This window comes from Phyllostomus discolor, chromosome 6 (genome assembly GCF_004126475.2).
Source record: "Phyllostomus discolor isolate MPI-MPIP mPhyDis1 chromosome 6, mPhyDis1.pri.v3, whole genome shotgun sequence".
NCBI classification, from domain to species: Eukaryota; Metazoa; Chordata; class Mammalia; order Chiroptera; family Phyllostomidae; genus Phyllostomus; species Phyllostomus discolor.
The window spans coordinates 132,683,794-132,703,213 of NC_040908.2; the positions used below are offsets into that span (position 1 = coordinate 132,683,794).

General features: G+C 38.9%; 2 protein-coding genes across 2 annotated transcripts in view; both read right to left on the reverse strand.

Moving 5' to 3' along the window:
* COPB1 (COPI coat complex subunit beta 1) overlaps nt 1-1,162 on the reverse strand; it is a 36,762-nt gene extending 35,600 nt beyond the window's left edge. The window contains exons 1-2 of the mRNA XM_028516984.2: nt 1,037-1,162; nt 136-285 (exon numbers count right to left, since the gene is read on the reverse strand). Coding sequence (XP_028372785.1) covers nt 136-226 — 91 coding nt within the window. The 5' untranslated portion in view covers nt 227-285; nt 1,037-1,162. The remainder of the gene's footprint in view (nt 1-135; nt 286-1,036) is intronic.
* Nucleotides 1,163-5,119: 3,957 nt separating this feature from the next.
* On the reverse strand, nt 5,120-19,405 carry PSMA1 (proteasome 20S subunit alpha 1). The gene is made up of 10 exons (XM_028516592.2): nt 19,305-19,405; nt 17,972-18,016; nt 17,617-17,718; nt 17,393-17,496; nt 15,426-15,514; nt 14,756-14,826; nt 14,512-14,641; nt 10,935-11,014; nt 6,730-6,840; nt 5,120-5,492 (listed from the first exon to the last, which is right to left on the reverse strand). The coding sequence occupies exons 1-10, from the start codon at nt 19,305-19,307 to the stop codon at nt 5,436-5,438; spliced, it is 792 nt and encodes a 263-aa protein (XP_028372393.1). The 5' UTR covers nt 19,308-19,405; the 3' UTR covers nt 5,120-5,435.
* Between the last annotated feature and the right edge of the window lie 15 nt (nt 19,406-19,420).

Genomic DNA, 19,420 nt, shown 5'->3' on the forward strand with positions numbered 1-19,420 from the left:
TAAGACAAAAGGTCTACTGAAGAGATCCTAGGAAAAAATTTAGGCAAAAATTAAACATGTCTAATTATAAAGGAATTTTAAATGCAAATGAGCTGTTTATTTTCATGTCATTTTCAAAATATTATCATAGTTTACCTAGATCATTTTTTAGGCTAATTTCGGACGGTGGTTCTGAATCCATTGGCACGTTAATTAACGTATAGCACACGTTCTCAGCAGCCGTCATGTTTTCTGGTGATAATCAACCCTTGATACAAGATTTAAGGATAATAAATGCCAGAAAATCTAGAAAAATAAATACAAGGATATCATTATAAGTAAACAGCTCTCAAAAAAGAAATAACAAAACAACCATAATTGCTGTGATCTTTACTGTCTAAAGTTCATTCAGTTTGGCTTATGAGTTTTGAAATATTAGAAGGGTTGGGTCAATCTATATTGTGACCCATAAAAATAGAATAATTGAAAAAAAAAAAGCACTTGTCAGTTTCGACCTAAGTTATATTATTTTCCACTCCAAACCCCGGCTCGGGGTTTAGAATTCTGTACTGCTTGCTGAGTTAAGGCCCACCACAGAGTGACAGTCCCCGGGCCCCGCCCACTACATTATAGAAATGATTTAACGTAGCATACAATCTGGACTGCTCCAGCTAAGAGACCCAGTGCGCGACTACTCTGCTAAAGCCTTTAAGTGTTTTAACGGGTTTTACCAGTGACACCCGAATCTGCGTACGTGGATACCTCTATCCGTGCGCTGCACCCCCACGCCCCTTCCCCGTCCCTTTCTTCCTGCAAAGTAAGCCCTAGCCTGGAATGGCAAGCCCCGGGGGCCTAGGAAGAAGGAGACCCCTGGCCACAGCACACAGCCCTGGACGGGGCGTCCCGCCCAAAGCTTCCCAACCACTCGCCCCACTTCTCCAGGCCTGGACACGAGCGGCCTAGTCCCTTCTCTGCCGTTCTTCCCCTTACGGAGCCAGTTCCTCCAACTCTGCCCAACTCAACATGCCTTTGGAATTGGGGACTCGCGGCCGTCTACCTGGCTTCGAGGGGCTGCAGCTGGGGCAATCGCTGGACCGTCTACCCTTGCTCCAACCCCCAGCAAAAGCGACGGCTCCGCAAGTCCTTGGCTGACGTGGAAGGGGCGGGGAGACGACCGAAGCTACAGCCACCTAGCTCCTACGGCAACTCAGAGAGGTCATGCCTTCACCGTCCTGCGCCTGCGCTTTTCCAGTTCGTGCAAGTTTCTCTGCTTTCATCCACGCTTGGGTTAGGCCACAGAAAGGACTGGAAACATATTTATTGTTTTCACTGCACGCCTGAATTAAGCGCTGTGGTCACTTAAACGCTATTTAGCAATAGTCTCACATTCCTGGAATTAAAATAGCCAAGGGGTGGAAGTTTGGAGAGAGGGGACACATTTTACAGAGTTCTGTGGTCCGCTGGAAAATAGCAGAAGACTGGCAGCCGGAAGCCCCTTTCTAGTTCATCACTAATAAACCGGGAAAGTAACTAATACTCTTTCGGTAAGTAACTTAAGTTCTAATGAGGTACACTAAATTCTATGAAGATCCATTGCGTTCTTAACATCTGCAGTACTCCGAATCTCTCTGCCTCCGTAGTTAGGCTAGAGTTGCTTGATATCAAAGTTTCACTCATGTGATTTTTTTTTTAACTGTCCCTTTCATGATGCTCTATGAATACCAAGTAAATTATAAATTTGTCATGCATAAAGGGAGGTTGACAGTCACTGTTTGAAAGGATTTTACCTATCTCCAAAGACCCAGTTGTTACAGCTACCATCACCCATAATACGTTCATTTTGCCCATTTGAGATTCGGTATCTCTGCCCCCCCCCCCCCCCCACTATTGTTTTAAACATTGAAGCCTTTGGGGACAACTGTAATTGAACAATTAAAACATTTTAAAAATAAACATTGAAGACTTAAGCAAAATATTATGAATACAGAGAGGTCTGACAGAGCCTATCCTTATTAACAGGTTAACCTTGGTTATGGAGATAGAACACAAATTTTGCCTCATGTATCTAAAATACAGCTGTTTTGAGATTTCCTCTTTTTGGAACAATCAAGCAAAAAGTCCATGTGTTTATAGCACATTCTGAGTGCTCCCCAAATCCGGAGCATTCATTTTAAACTGTTTGAGATAATTGCAGTGATATATGGAAACCCCATATACTCTTTAGTTTCTTCCAATTAGCACCTTGTATAACAGTAAATTACCAAATCCAGGAAATGGACAGGGATACATACATTCACTCACATTTCACTAGTTTTAAGTGCACCCATTTGTATATTTAGTTACCATGTTTAGATTCATGTGGTCACCATATCAAGATACAATTCCAGTTCAAGTATCATTCCTATTCCTTTATAGTCACAGCCACATACCTCAATAACCCCTGGAGGTTACTAACCTGTTCTCCATTCTGTAACTTTGTCATTTTAAGGATGTAATATAAATGAGTTAGACAATGTAAACTTTTGAGATTAATTCCCCCCCCACCCCCGCAACTCAGCCTAATTCCCCGAGATCAATCCAAGATGTGTGTACAATAGGATGTTTCATTTCTGTGTATTCATTTCTAACGTGGAACTTTTACAAATTCAGTTTATCTGGCTTCCAAGCCCACCTATCAGGAAATGACAATCTGTTGGCATGAAATGAAGCCCCCCACCCCCAAATAAAAACTAGACAGCATTAAGAAAGCTCATCAATTTAGGGCCACCATGGATGGTATAAGACTAACCATAGTGACTTCAGTTGCCCTGGAGGCTCCATTGTATTACAAAATAAAATTTGAGGCTTACCATGACCAAGGTATTAAGTAAACTATTAAATATGAAAAAAGGCAAAAAAAGGTTCTATAAAACCTCATTTAAGGTATGCACTTAATAGTCATAGGCAGTGTAAACACAGAGCTTGTTGAGCAGACTATCAGAACCTTATATACCCTACTTCTTCCTGCTTTGCTGTAAATGTGCGCTTTTGTTTTGGGACTTAGTTTTACTTTAACATGATTACATTATTTTCATTTTTTTAAAGATTTTGTTTATAGAGAGGGGAAGGGAGGGAAAGAGAGAAACATCAATGTGTTTGCCTCTCACATGGCCCCCACTAGGGACCTGGCCTGCAACCCAGGCACGTGCCCTGATTAGGAATCGAACCTGCAATGCTTTGGTTCGCAGCCCGTGCTCAGTCCACTGAGCTACGCCAGCCAGGGCTGATTACATAATTTTGAATGCTAACTTATACATTATTTGAGAACAAGGACCTTGTCATATACTAAGAATCATAAAAATTTACGTCTAGGAAATCCAGGCCTAGAAAAAAAGGGACAACTCAAATCACAAAAGGCGACACTAAAAAAGCTGGAACTAGAAGCTCAATCCTGTCACCTCCTTTCCTGCCTCTTATTTTTAACCATACCAGTTCTTCAAAGATGCACATATAGACAATAAATTCCAGGTGATTTGGATATTATGTTTATATCAAAGTGATAGTTTCTGTGAAAAGACAAGGAATTTTGTTTATAATTAACAGACTAAATGGAATAACAATATAACTAGACAAAATAACATGGAAAAGGCATCACAATGAACTCTGTATAGTGGGAATGAATCTTACTGGTGTGAGGAAAATTTTAATTTCTAAAGTCAGTATATAAGACTAAAATCACGTTGAAAAAAATTTCTAAAATTGCCCCCAAAGTACAATACAGATCAGTTTTTTCTTTTTTTTTTTCCCAACTGAGTGCCAACCAAGTAACTGGTTTACATGTAGGGAACAGTGTACAAAAATGATGTACAATCTTTCAACAGAATCACTTTGCAAAGACAGAGGCTCATGCTGGGAAAGGCACAGGGAAAGAGACCTGCCCGAGGACAGAGCAGTTTATGAAATTTCCCACTTATGCTCCTTCACCAGATTACACACCCACTGAGTCTGCAGGCAAGTGGGAGGACTCCCTCTCATCCAGTATGTTTGTGAAAGTCACCTGTGCTTGATGCAACTCCATTGTTGGTTAAATGGCCACACGGTACAATACTTGTGGCCTCATCCCAAGCTCCAATGACAGACTCTTCAGGCTTCTCCAGAGTGGATATGGGCATCTCATACATTCCTGTATTGAGTCAGAGGACTTTCAACAAGGTTGCCAGAGGTTCTGTTAACCACTCTCCCCTTTAGTCACAGAGAGGTCTAAACCTATTAACAATTTTTGGCAACCTGGAAAAAAGTTAAACTAACATTTTGTGCATCTTGGGGTATACAAGGTGTTTCCACACAAATTCTCCAATTTAACCTTAAAGATATTTCCTAAAAATAGAGCTAAGTAGCTCGCCCAAAGCAAACAGCAGCTAACTAGTAAAATTCGTTCTTAAAATCCAAGTTCCCTGTCTCTAAGGAAGGGGTGTCAAATTCATTTTAACCAGAGGCCACATCAGCCTTGTGGTTGCCTTCAAAGGGCCAAATATAATTTCAACTCCTTAACAGTTAAGGAGTAGTTACATTTATATAGCCCTAAAATTATTCTGTCCCTCTGAAGGCAACTGTGAGGCTGATGTAGCCCTGGTGAAAATGAGTTTGACATCCCTGCTCTAAGGGAACTGCTCCTCTCCAGAAAGATATGAATCTTAAAAACATAATTCCTCTAGGCTTCTTAGTAGCAACATTTTGGATTCGTTTTGATTTTGAAATCAGATTTCCTCTAATTTCCCTTTCATGGTCTAAGATAAAAATTGTCTTGCTGTATGTTGGTCCACAGCTCACAGGAATAAGGGGAGGCAGCCTAAAGATTATGCCAGAGTGTGGCTGGGCAGGATAAGTGGAAATGATGGTTTTGAATTAAAATTTCCTGTTATTTTTGCAGAAGTTCCCTACACTGAGACAAAGTATTCTGAACCCAATCTCCATGAATTCTCATGCAGCCAGTCCATACATTGGGAAATTAGTGTAAGGCCTGAACAATAAGAGGTATTATTTTTCCCCACCACTAAAAATAAGGCAATTTATCTGACAAACATGGCAAGCGAGCAGTTGTAATCTCAGACTACTATTTATATAGTTGAAGCTACTTGAAAAATAAATGAAAACTCAATACACACCAGCAGATGAAACAATTTTATTTCACAGTTGTCTTTAAAACCACAAAGACACTATGTTTTTCATATAAAAAACATTAGTACAGATAACTATACTTTCTAGAAAATGATTATATAGACCCTCTCAAAGAAAAATGCATCCCGTTATGTGGTTTCAGTGAAGTTGCTTGGGAAAAACTCACAGTTGGACTGATTCCTAAAACATACCATTCTACCACTGCATCTTTTGGTTCGAAGTATAGAATATTGTCATCAGGTCATGTTCCTGCATTCTTACACATTTGATAATACACATATAGACCAGGGGATTATCACTTAATGCTCCATTGGTTCATCAGCCTTTTCTGCAGGTTCATCAGCTGGCTGAGCAGGCTTAAGAGAGGAAGAAAAAAGAAAATGTGCGATATTACATTATAAAGAAATCTATGAGAAAAAGGGGTTACATATATTTTAAAGACTCAATTTTAGTTCATTATCCCGTTAAAATTTCTAAGCAAAGGGTTTTAAAGAAATAAATATAATTTACAGTTCTGAAAATCTAAGCATCATTAAACAATTCTAGCATTTTCTCATACTTTGTCTTGCTCAATAGAAGGCCTTCTTTTCATTACCACTACTAGCACTCACATTTTAGATATCCTTTTCCTTTCGGCACTAATACACACAGCAAAAATATGATCAAACAAACTAGCTGTGTGGCACTCCAGTCAATACTGCCACTTCTCAACAGTGCTGGTTCTTACCAACAGCAGTTTAATGCAAATCTTGCTTCTCCAAATACCAACAACATCCTTTCAAATTGTAAAGAAATTCATTCTGTAGAAGAAATTTCTGTAGAGAACACTTTATTTTGCATCACACAGCTATCAAATAAGCATCAATAAGTAGCAAATATGTATTGTAAAAATCCAATTTAAAGCCCAATATGTAACCTGAGATTCACCAACACTTCTTGATCCTTTCTCAATGTTTGTGAAAAGCCAACTTAGTTTCCAAAGCTGGTTCCCAGGGAACTTCTCTCAGTCTCACTACTATAGACTCCTGGCTGGCCCTATGATTTGCTTTAGCCAATGCGATATGCCAAAGTGACGTTCTGCTAGTCCTGGACCTTAGCCTTAAGAGTACCTGGCAGCTTTCACTTTTGAGCTTTTGAACTTTTACAGCTCAGAGCTGCTGCCCTGCTACAGAAACCCTTGTGAGAGAGGAACATGAAGACGACACAGAAAGAGGCCCAGCCTAGCAGAGGTCCCAGTCTTCTACTTGTCCTTGTAAGATATCTAGAAAGTGTGGTAAAGATGACATAAGTTTACAGTTGTGAGTATGCAAAATAAGTTTATTCCTGTATTATTTATTGCATCATTTATTTGTATCACCAACTGTAAACCTTCTTTTGCCAACCCCTGCACATGACTAATCGACCCCTTTTGTGTTTATGGAGATCATTGTCCTTTCAGTATTTCACTTTACCCAGCTTAATTTTCCTACTGCTATTTGAATTATAAACTTATCTCAATAATTAAAGACAAAATGGTAGATTTACAAAGTTGTGGTAGGAATGGCAGTTTACCATAGAACTAAAGCCTCTTGTGTTATGATTAGTTATATATACCTGTGCCTTTCTCTGTGGCCTTTCTTCAAGACCTTCCAGGAATGGAGACACATCATCATCATCATAAATCGTAAACTCCAAGTCTTTACCAACAATTCCAATGGAAACATTCTGAGGATGGGAAAAAGGTAAAAATAAAAAAATCAAGAGAATTTTGGTTGAAAAATGCTTATGATAAAATGTTGGGGGAAAAATGAATAAAAATTTACATAGCACTTGAATAAGACCTAACTAGTAAGCCCTTATAATCTGCAGATTTAAACACTCACTTTTGATAATCATAAGTAACCCCCAAGGTCTATGTCATCTAGAAAATTTGCAAATTGGCTCGTAATGGGAATGTGCTACATACAAGTATGAAGGAGAAAACCACTTATTAGGAAGTGAGCCTAACTCCTAAGAAAAATCAAATTTGTTTCTTGTGTAAGTTAAGACATAATGTTTCCTACCAAACAAAGAACCTAAGTTTGGGGTTCTAAAGAGCTGAATTTGGTGGGAGCTTGCTAACCAGTGCAAATAGCTCCTGTAAAATTAAAATTTTAGTGAAAATTTTAGGCATAAGGATATATAGGCCATTTTCTTTTTTATTTTACTTACTGACTTTAGAGAGAGAAGAAGGGGAGAGAGAAACACTGATTTGTTGTTCTACCCATTTATGCAATCATCATTTGTTTCTTGTATATGCCCTGACCACAGACTGAACTCCCAACCTTGGTCTATTGGGACAATGCTCTAACTAACTGAGCTAGCTGGTCAGGGTTAGGCCATTTTCAATGTTTCAGTAAAAATATGAAATTAGAGCCCTGGCTGGCATAGCTCAGTGGATTGAGCGCGGGCTGGGAACCAAAGTGTCCCAGGTTCGATTCCCAGCCAGGGTACATTCCTGGGTTGCAGGCCATGGCCCCCAGCAGCCGCACATTGATGTTTCTCTCTCTCTCTCTCTGTCTTCCTCCCTTCCCTCTCTAAAAATAAATAAATAAAATCTTAAAAAAAAAAAAAAAAAAGAAGAAGAAGCCTTTGTTGAAGTTAAAAAAAAAAAAAATGAAATTAGGAAGCCAGATACCTGAGCAAACTTTTCTGAACTGTAAATGTCAGTAGGCAACTGCATATCCAACTTTTATTTTATTAAAGATTTTATTTATTTATTTTTAGAGAGAGAGGAAGGGAGAGAGAAAGAAAGGGAAAAAACATTATTGTGTGGTTGCTTCTTGTGCACCCCCTACTGGGGAGCTGGCCAGGAACCCAAGTATGTACCTTGACTGGGAATTGAACCAGCAACCCTTTGGTTCACAGGCCAACGTGCAGTCCACTAAGCCACAGCAGCCAGGGCTATATGCAAGTTTTAAAAGATACTCATCTTGGAGTGATGGCATTATAGGTATTTTAAACATATTTTTAATATTTAATGTACTTTCCTAATTTTTCAAAACTAGTACTTTGATAACAGGAAAATTTGTTTAGAAAATATTATATAGGCTATAAAGTCTTCATGTACATATTAGAGAGTTATTATGCAACCACTGTAACAAAATGGATTTATAATATGCTGATTGGTCATTAACCTCAAGGAGGCCCTTAGCAGTTCCTGCATTGTACTATAGAGGTCCCTAGATTATTCAATATTCTGTTTTCTTGGACACCTCTAATATTCCCCATTCTCCTTATAGCTGGAAACCTTGCTATTTCACTGAGAAAATAAAAGCAAATTAAGAAGAGAACATTCACAAATTCCCACAGTATCCACTCTTTCCCGTATCTGTGTCCTTACATTTTCTCCCTTCCTGTTACTGTGAATGAATCTTCCAATTTCTTGACAAAGGCCTACCTTTCCACCTGTCTACTGTTGAAGGAAGTTGGTCCAGCAGTTTTTCTCATATTTTTTCCTACATATATGTTCCTTTATACTGGATTATTTTCATGGAACAGACATGCTGTATACTTCCCATCTTAAAAACCCAAAACAACAACCCCCTCTTTTTTACTCTTCCAATTGCCACCCAATTTCTCTGGACCGACAACAGAAAATATCTTTCGAAGATCCATCCACCAATTCCTCTTCTCCCATTCTCTTCTGAGATTCCATTCCAATCAGGCTTTTGCCTCACCATTCCATTAAGGTTGTTACCTAAGTCCCCAGTGATATCATTGCTAATCTAATGGTCAATTTTCAACCCACATCTTCCTTGATCTACTAGCAATTTTTTATTTCCTCCTCCTTGAAATAGTTTCTTCATTTATTTTTAAGAATGCCTCATTTCCCAAGTTTTCCTCTTACCTCCCTGGCCATCTTCCTCAGTCCTTTTGGCTAATAGCTACTCACTTCCCAATCTCTAAAGGTTAGAGCGCCCTTGGCCGGGTTTTCAAACCTCTTGTCTAACCAATTCTTTTAGCAATCTCATCCAATCCAGTCTCTAAAAGCTATTTCTATATGAAGACCCCAAAATTTGTAACTCTAGACTTGACCATTCTCATTCTCTACCAAACTCCAGGGGGTGCTTATCTGGTAACTGTGTACTTTGTGTCATCAAATGGACAAACAGGCATTTCAAATTTCAAATTAAAGTAACTGCCTGATTTTCTTCCACAACCTCTACCCCAAAACCGACCCCTCCCACTGTCGTATTCAGCTCAGTAAATCATAAATGTCTTTTATAGGGCTAAAAACCTTGAAGGCATTCCCCTCATACCTCCACAACCAAATTGTCAGCGAAACTTCTTTGGTGCTAATTTTATTTTTTACGTTTGTGGGGTTTTTTTGTTGTTGTTTATGTTTTTTTGTTTTTTGAAAGAGAAAGGAAAAGGGAGGAAAAAAGAGAGGGAAACATCTATCGCTTGCCTCTGGCATGAGCCCCAGCAGGGGACCAAACCTGCAACCCAGGCATGTGCCCTGACTAGGAATCGAACCAGCAACCTTTTGGTTTATGGGACATCTGAATCATACCAGCCAGCGTTTCTTTAGCTCTAATTTCAAAACATACCCAAAATTGAACCCCTTTTCATCATATCCCACTCTATGACTTGGCTGTAATCCACCATAATTTCTCACCCGAATTATTTTAACAGTCTTAAAACTATGTCCACCCATGTGCCCAATACAATCTGTTCTCAAAATGGCAGCCAGGTAACTCTTTTAAAACTTAAGTCAGCCCTGGCTGGTGTGGCTCCATGGATTAAGTGCCAGCCAGCGAACCAAAGGGTCACTGGTTTGATTAACAGGGCAAATGCCCGGGTTGTGGGCCAGGTACCCAATTGGGGCATGCAAAAGGCAACCGCACATTGATATTTCTCTCCCTTTCTTTCTCCCTCCCTTAACCTCTCCCTAGAAATAAAAAAATAAAATCTTAAAAAAAAACAACCCTAAGTCAAATCAGATTTCCTCTGCTCAAACTCTTAACAACCCACTCAGAGTAAAATCCAAAGTACCTACAATGATTTATAGGACATACACAATATGGCCTCCATTACTTCTCTAGCTTCCTTTTTTTCTTGATCACTGACTCCAACATGACTAGCCCCCTTGTCTTGAACACTACAAACATTCTGGACCCAAGGCTCTTGCACTTGTGTTCCCTGAAATAAGCCTCTTCTAGACATTTGCATGGCTCACTCACTCATCTCATTTAGATCTTTTCCTCAAATTGCTCATTCTGGGTAAAGCCATCCTTGTCCCCTATTTTAAATTATACCCACCATACCACCTTCCTATACCCAACTGGTCATTCTTTCTCCTCCTACCTGTTTTATTGTTTCTATAGCATTGGTCACCTCCTAGTATACTATATAATTTACTTACAGGTATATCATCTATCTCCCCCCACTTAGATATATGTACCATTACAACCAAGATGTTTACTGTGTTTACTATATTGTTAATGCTTAGTGCTTGCATGTGGGAGGTGCTTAAAACATACACGTACTTGTAAACTAAATTAAAAATATGAAGATACTCCTACTGCTGAAAAGTAAGGAACATTTCATCTACTGGCTTTATATAAAAAAAAAGTTCAAAAAATAAATTTAAAATCACATCACTTAGTGAGTAGCTTAAAGAGAAAGAATGAGCCAAAGTAACCATCTCCCAAATTACAGAATTGTTAGTGTATCTATTAGTATATATTCCTCTATTACTTACATTTACACAATAAATGATTAAACTGTAATGTTAATATCTACAATTGGAAAACAAGATATTTACTGATGTTTACCTTTGTAGTTAGGTCCTGTTCCGCAGGAAGTGTCTCCCTTAAAGCACGCAGACCATGCTTAACCAATTCATTCAAATTGCCTATATAATAAATTCACAATTATTTCTTAATTCCATTTTCATGTTAGGCTTCTTTTATTTGTTGGGTCTACCCTGAAATCATTGTTTTAGTCACATACTAAATATATCACAATAAAACAGTCAAAAGTTAAATGTTTAGCCCTATAATCTTCTAATATAATAACATTACTAATTATTATTTTACTTAATAAGAGGACACAAGGCTTTTGTTACTAAATTTGACTTTTCCTTATGGTAAGTTAAATCAAAATCTTGATTCACAAATGATAAAGCTCAAAGTTTTGTAGAATGTATTCTGTGAAATGCTAGATACTGTCTTTGCTCTTTATGAAAGGAGTCTCCAACTCTTTCTATGTGGCCAATATTATCCTGACACCAAAGCTAGACAGAGATATCACAAGAAAATAAAAAACCATAGATCAATTTGATTTATAGACACACACAAAAACCTCAAAATACCAGCGAACAGAATCCCAGGAAAGCAAGATGGTTTAACATTCTGACCGGTGTAACTCAGTGGGTTAGGCATTATCCTGCAAACTAAAAGGGTGCTGGTTTGATTCTTGGTCAAGACACATGCCTGGATTGTGGGCTAGGTCCCTGGTTGGGAGTATGAGAAAGAGAACTGATTGATGTTTTTTACTCTCTTTTTAACTCTCTCATTTCTCCTCTCTCTAAAAATAAGTAAATAAAATCTTAAAAAAGAAACAAACAAAAACCCCAAACTCCAAAGTCAATGAATGCAATATACCACAACAGAATGAAAGGGGGAAAAATACCCGACATGATCACCTCAGTAAGTGACTTAAAGTGCATGTGTTAAAATCTAAGACCCTTGCATAAACAAAGCACTTAAAAACCTGCTCTATCATCATATTTTAAATCTTTTACTTTTCTTTCCCACAACTACATTGATTTTTTACTTGTTAATGGACTACTAAAAGCAGAAATGTCTGCGTGGCTAAAAGATAAGAACAGAATCATAGAGACTTCCGGCCAAGACGGAGGCGTAGATAGACACACTGTGCCTCCTCGCACAACCAAGATAGGGACAACAACAATTTAGAAACAGAATAACAACCAGAACTGACAGAAAACTGAACTATATGGAAGTTGGACAACAAGGAGTTAAAATAGACCCATTCATCCAGACTGGTAGGAGGGGCGGAGTCGGGCAGCCAGGCACAGGTCATGGTGCAGAGAGCAGAGAGTGTTAAGACCAGGCGCATAAGGCATCCAGGGCGCACAAGACGACAATGTGTGGACCCTGGGCGCACAAGCGGCAGCTGGCAGACCCTGGCTGAGGGGTGGCAACCAGCAGACCCAGTGAGGCAGCGATTGTGAAGTAAGGCACTGTGTGCAACCCAGGATCCCAGCATTGGGAAACAGAGCCTTGGGGCACTGATTGAAAACACCTGTAGGGGTTGAGGCGCAGGGAGAGACTCCCAGCCTCACAGGAGATATCGTTGAAAAGTCCCACAGGGTGCACAAGCCTACCCACGTGGGAATTGGCACCAGAGGCACCCAGTTTGCTCGGGGGAGATGGCGGAAGGGACCGAGGTCTGACAGAGAGTGGAACAAGCGCCATTGTTCCCTCTTGGACCCCGCCCTCACATACAGCATCACAACCCAGTGACTGGGGTGTCCCACCGTGGTGAACACCTAAGGCTGCTCCCCTCACTACATAACAGGCACAACCAGACCCCCTCCCCAAAATGGCTGAAACAGAAGAACAAATCAAAGCCCCAGAGCCAATACTTTTAAGCAACCAAGAGATAGCCAACCTATCAGATGCACAGATGAAAGCACTGGTGATCAGGATGCTCACAGAATTGGTTGAATTTGGTCGCAAATTAGATGAAAAAAAATGAAGGCTACGATAAGTAAAATGAAGAAAAACACACAGGGAACCAATAATGATGGAATGAAAGCTGGGTCTCACATCAATGGAGTGGACCAAAAGGAAGAAAAAAACATACAATCAGAAAAGAATGAAGAAATAAGAATTCAAAAAAATGAGGAGAGGCTTAGGAACCTCCAGGACATCTTTAAACATTCCAACATCCGAATTATAAGGGTACCAGAAGGAGAAGAGGAAGAGCAACAAGTGGAAAACCTATTTGAACAAATAATAAAGGAGAACTTCCCCATTCTGGCAAAATAAATAGACTTCCAGGAAGTCCAGGAAACTCAGAGAGTCCCAAAGAAGTTGGACCCAAGGAGGAACACACCAAGGCACACCATAATTACATTAGCCAAGATTAAAATGAAAGAGAGAATCCTAGAAGCAGCAAGAGATAAGGAGACAGTCACCTACAAAGTAGTTCCCATCAGACTGTCAGCTGATTTCTCAAAAGAGACCTTACAGGCAAGAAGGGGCTGGAAAGAAGTATCCCAAGTCATGAAAGGCAAGGACCTACATCCAAGATTGCTCTACCCAGCAAAGCTTTCATTTAGAATGGAAGGGCAGATAAAGTGCTTCCCAGGTAAGGTTAAGTTAAAGGAGTTCATCATCACCAAGCCCTTATTTTATGATATGTTAAAGGGACTTATCTAAGGAAAAGAAGATCAAAAACATGTACAGTAAAATGACAGCAAACTCACAATTATTAACCACCACACCTAAAACAAAAGAAGCAAACAACTAGAACAGGATCAGAACCACAGAAATGGAGATCACATGGAGGGTTAATAGCAGGAGAGGGGGGAAAAGGTACAGAGAATAAGTAGCATAGATGGTAGGTAGAAAACAGGGGGATGGGAAGAATAGTATGGGAAATGTAGAAGCTAAAGAGCTTATGATACATGGACATGAACTACAGGGGGGGGATGTGGGTGGGTGTGTGTGCAGGGTAGAGGGGAATAAAGGGAGGGTAATGGGAAAATTGTAATAGCATAATCAATAAAATATATTAGAAAAAAGAACAGAAAGAAAAAAAAACAGAATCATAGAAAACTAAAAGGTGTCAACAGGGCTTAAATTGGTAGCTAGTACAGTATTTCTCAATTCTGTCTGGGCACTCTTCAGACCAACTGACAGGAGTCTTCAAGGTCAGGGATACATATTTGTACTTAAAAAAGTCCTACTGGTGAATGAAGCTACTATGGTACTTAGAAATAGGGTAAAAGTTAGCATGTGTAACAGAAATAATAAACACTTTATGGGCTTATTTTCTTTTTTGAGAGGGAGAGAAAAGGAGGTGAGGGTGGGGTGGGGGTGAAGAAAGGGTGGATAGGGGAGAGAGAGATGTCCATTTGTTGTTCTACGTATTTATGGACCCATCCATTGATTCTTGTATGTGCCCTCACTGAGGATCAAACCCCCACAACCTTGGCACACTGGGACGATGCTCTAACCAACTGAGCTACCTGGCCAGGGCCTTCATGGCCTTAATTTTTTAAAAAACTCTTTCTGCAAGACTGGTAGTTTTCTTAATTTAGGATACTATGTTAATTCACTATATAAAGATTGGAAAGGGCAAAAAAAAATCACTTACACTCCATAAATTCAGACATGTGTCTCTCCAAGTAAGTACGAGCTGACTGAGAACGGGCTCCAATGGACATCGCTCTACAGTCAAAATAGTTAGCAGATGGGCAGGTTTGGAAAATATGAGGACCCATATCCTATAAATATGAAAAGAGTACACATAATTCTTGATTTTGGTTAAACTAAAAATTAGACAATTTCTAGTCAATGTTAAAAAATAATTAAAATATAAAAATAATCTATGAACTTACATCATAACCAGCAATAAGCAGCCCCACACCATATGGTCTTCGGCCATATCTTTGCGTTGGAATCTGGGTCTCTTAAACTAGTTAAAGAGCCTGTTCTAACAAGGAATAAAGTACTATGTTTATTTTCAAATTAAACATTACTAACAAACAGCTTTGATTTCTTAATTGCTGCATAATCAACCACAGGAAGAAGGTGAAAACAGAGCAATTTTTCTTTGGTCTAGTGTTAAAAAATGTTCAACTGTCCACCAAACCCAAGAATTAGTCCTAACAAAATGTTTTCCTGCCATGAAGAGAACCTCACTTGTTTTGGATATGAGCAGCTGAGGATTTTTTAGGATATCTAGAACCACCAATAAAATCTTTAAATTTCCTCTAAAAGTGATGCTTGGTTAGTTTTCCTGGAAATTGAACTTTTCTATGTCTGCGAAGTATCAATTGTTTATAAGGCCTGATGAAAGAGCAAATAAATTCCTTATTTTAGAACCCATTCTTCCATGGTAAAAGTTCCCATAACTCTCCTAAATTTTAAACATTCTGGTGTTGAAAAGTAACTAAACTTTTTCTACAATCTAACCTATGTATATATTATCATATTCCTAATAAGTAACATAAGGAGTATCAAAATCCTTTAAAGTTCATTTCCAAAATTGTAACATAAAAAGGATACTGCTTCCAATTAGAGCTACAAGACGAGACACAGGAAGAGGTCTGTCAAATACAAATCTGGAATCCAAACACTCCTGGCGCATAAAATTACTAAAAAAGAAACAAGAAAAATTAGTAATTTTAAATCACAGAGCTATTCAAATCTGAATAAAGTAGTTTGATTTTTCTGCTTTCTTCCAAACATTTACACGGATTACATTCGGGAACCAGAAAGACATGGAAGGATGCGTTTTGTAACAAACACTGGGGGTCTGCGGAGGTCATGTGAGATTAAAAGAAAAAACACCGTAAAATATAAATTTAAAAAACCTTTGTCTCAGAGCATTATAGAATAGAAAGCTGAGGAAAAAAAAAAAAGAGCATTCTTTCTTCCCTTATCCTTCCAACTATGAACAAGACTGTCTTAAATTCTAGGTCTCAAGCCAGCACAAAGTGTAATTACTAATTTTGTTCTTGAAAGCTGACTAAAATTTCCTCAACAGAGCAATTTCAAGAAACAGAATCCATACTAGGACACTGTTTCATGTTCTTGTCAATGCTACTTCTATCCATAAGCAGAACTCTAGGGGAAATACTGGACTCAGGACTGTCAAACCTGACAAGACTCAAGCAAGTCTAACATTTAGGGAAAATGAAATTCATGCCTCTTAAAGCCGAGAGCGTGAACAACAGATACCCGCCCTTCCTTCTGCATTGCTTTGTCCAATTTATTTATATGTCATATCTAATGATTAAATGTTGACCACAGGAACCAAGCTGTTCAGCACTTTTAAGTCCACTTCCCAAGGCTGTCTAAAACGACATTGCCCCAACGTGACAGGTACTAATCACATGTGACCACTGAGCACTTAAAAAGTGGCTAGTCTAAAGTGAAATGTATCATAAGTTCAAAATACACAAGAAATTTCAAAGCCTTAATATAAAAAACAGTGTAAAACAGTTCAATAGTTTTTATATTGATTACATGTGGACATGACAGTATTTTTGACAGACTGGATTAAGTAAAAGGCTTGACAATGCAACATAATGCACATTTTCAAGAGCTAACAGAAACCAATAACACTGTCACTATACAGCTTGACCTAAGAGAGTAGGAGTTTGCTGGATAACTTGAAAATCTTAAACATTAGCATTACTATTTTCCCTTAATGGTTATACTCTTTCTTCCCTAAATAAGTCAAACTTACACACATTAGTTTTGGCTTATTACCTGCCATATCCCATACACACACTCACATATCACCTGAAGGCACTGTTAAGTGGTCTACATGTTAGGCTATTTAACAATAACCTTGAAAAAGACACTAAAAAAATTGAGAGGTTAAATAACTAGCCCAAGCTCAGATACTAAGTGGTAAAGGTGGGAAATAAACTGAATCTGTGTGATTTCAAAGCCCCAGCTCTTCATTTACACAATGTCTCTCAACTAGAAATAATTTTGATCTCCTCTGGGGTCCCACAGAAATCTATTACTCTCCACTTTCTACCTTGTTTTATGGACACACTACTAGATTTCCAGTTCCTAAAAGGCAAGAGCTATGTCTGATTCACCTTTGTATACCCTACAGTATCCAGAATTAAGCTTTGCAAAAAATAAATGTCTGATAAATTCTGGTGTATTAAAGAAAGCAAGGGTAGTTTAGCTGTTTCTTAGAAACCAGAAAAAAGTTGTCAAGCTCTTCTTAGACATAACATCATCTCAAACAATATATACTGAGTTAACAAGTATCACATTATTCAGTGATTTCTCCAAAGTGTTAATATGCTTAATTCTATTTGTTACTATTCCAGGGATGAAGAAATGGACTATTAGTAATTGAGCCCAAATCCACTAAGGTATTCACAATCTTAATTTATATACACTCTGCAAGAGAACTTCCTAATATATCTTACCTAAATCTTTTCCAGAAATTAAATCAATTATAAGTCAAAAGGGATCTGCCTTTTGTTTTTCATGATCATACTCACCACAACAGTCTAGCATCAGCAGTAAGTCCTGCAATTGAGATACCAATATGGTTGTCGACATGGAGAATTTTTTTCTGATGAGCTGCAAGCTCTGACTGTGCTCTCTAAATACAGACATTAGAAGAGATAAAAAAACAAGTTTGCAATTATATTATCTATACAGTGACACTTATGTTTGATAGTTGTTTTCTAAAGGAGGAAGACAAACTCATTGCTTTAATTACCTTCAATGCAACCAACACTGCATGGGTTTTTGATTTTAGACCAACTGTGGCTGAACCTTGTTTGACAGCTTCCATTGCATATTCAATTTGATGAATCCGGCCCTAAACAAAAAAATCGTAGTCATCTTACAGGACCCTTTTATAAATTTAAAATTAAGAATTCCAAAATCTCAGATGAGCACAGTTAAATCTCAAATGATGTTTTTTTAAACCAGGAAATTTAATGATAAATTTAGGTTCCAGGAATGTCTAAAATGATTCTATTCCATTTTCTCCCAGCCTACAATCTCATAATGTTCAAAACATACTGTAGCCACCAAAATCCACTTCACAGAAATTGTATAAAATATTTTACCTGAGGACTCCAAACAGTGACATCATTGTCATACTGGTTGCGAAACTAAAAGTAAAAGAAAAAGGGCCTGTTAATATAAGAACATCACAAATCCCAACTCTTAACTAGCTCTACCATTAAAAAGGTTTTCTGATGTTTCCATTTAAACATTAACACAATGCTATTAATACAACCTCACTGTAAGATTACTACTGCATGTACTCAGCTGTAAGCCAATTCTACATATACCATAAGCTAGTGGGGGAGGAGGAATCAGATCTAGATGGGACCTAACTTCCAGTCCTACCAACACCCATAGCATCCTTTTGGGTTCAGACAATTGCTTAAGTTCATGTGTTGACTTTCCTATCTTTGCTTATGTTCTTCCCTTATACCATACCCTAATAGAGTCAAAAGCATTTCTTTTTTAAAAATTAGCTCAAATGTCTATCTCTTGAGGGTTCTCCTTTTTTTTTCTTCCGTAATTCTCCCAATACATACTCCCACCAGTTCTTTACCTACATGTCCCTTACTTCCTTATATTGTGATTAGGGGCATGTCTGATTTATCTTTGAACACTCACTACACTTATAATAGTGACTTTTAAGTACAGGCAATCATATTGAATGAATAAATACAAAAAAGTCCTTAGGAAGTCAGAAGTGGACTCATACCTACAGCGACAGAACCATTACTGCTTTAACGGCGGCATTAAATGGCAGAACACTACTTGGGAAAATAGTCATGGGGGTGAGAAGGTTGAGTACCGGAAGCCCTGAGATCTATGTTGTAATCCTGATAATATCACTTTTCTCAGCCTTGGTTTACTCATCTGTAAAACTAGGTGACTGGAAAAAGTGATTGAAGAGGGCCTTTTCTGATCGAGTTCTAATGGAGAGAAAAATGAAATAGACCCAGCAGGTAAATGCATGCGGTACAGGAACCCAAACCCTGTGTCAAGTTCACACTGGCAGTACAGGGAGGCCTCCAAGTCAAGTCCCTATTATCTCCTCTCACTCCCCTGACGTAGAGCACGAGGGGCCATTCAGTACTGCTCGGAATCTACTCCACTGAAGGAACTTGAGGGGCGAATTCGGCTAAGTCACGGAGAAGGTAGTGTCTGAGGCCCAGCAGAAAGTGAAACAAACCCAGGAGAAAGGCCGCACTGACTCCCGACAGCCCTTCTCCCCGCCAGGCCGGAGATGCTGAATCACTGCCCGAACCCTCCCGACTGCTATAGTTTCCACGCCCCGTGACCCCCGACAGCTCTAAGGACGGCAGGAGATGCGGCTCGTCATTGTCCAGTTAGCGGACCTCTTGCCCCAACCCTGCCCAGGCTTGGAATCCAACGCACCATGGTTCCAACGCAGACCTGGCAGTCACCTCCTGCAAAGCGGCAGATCAGGCAGCGCAGCCGAAACTACCGCTCTGCGATCTACAGGGAGGTCTGCGGGATTTTGACGGCAGAGG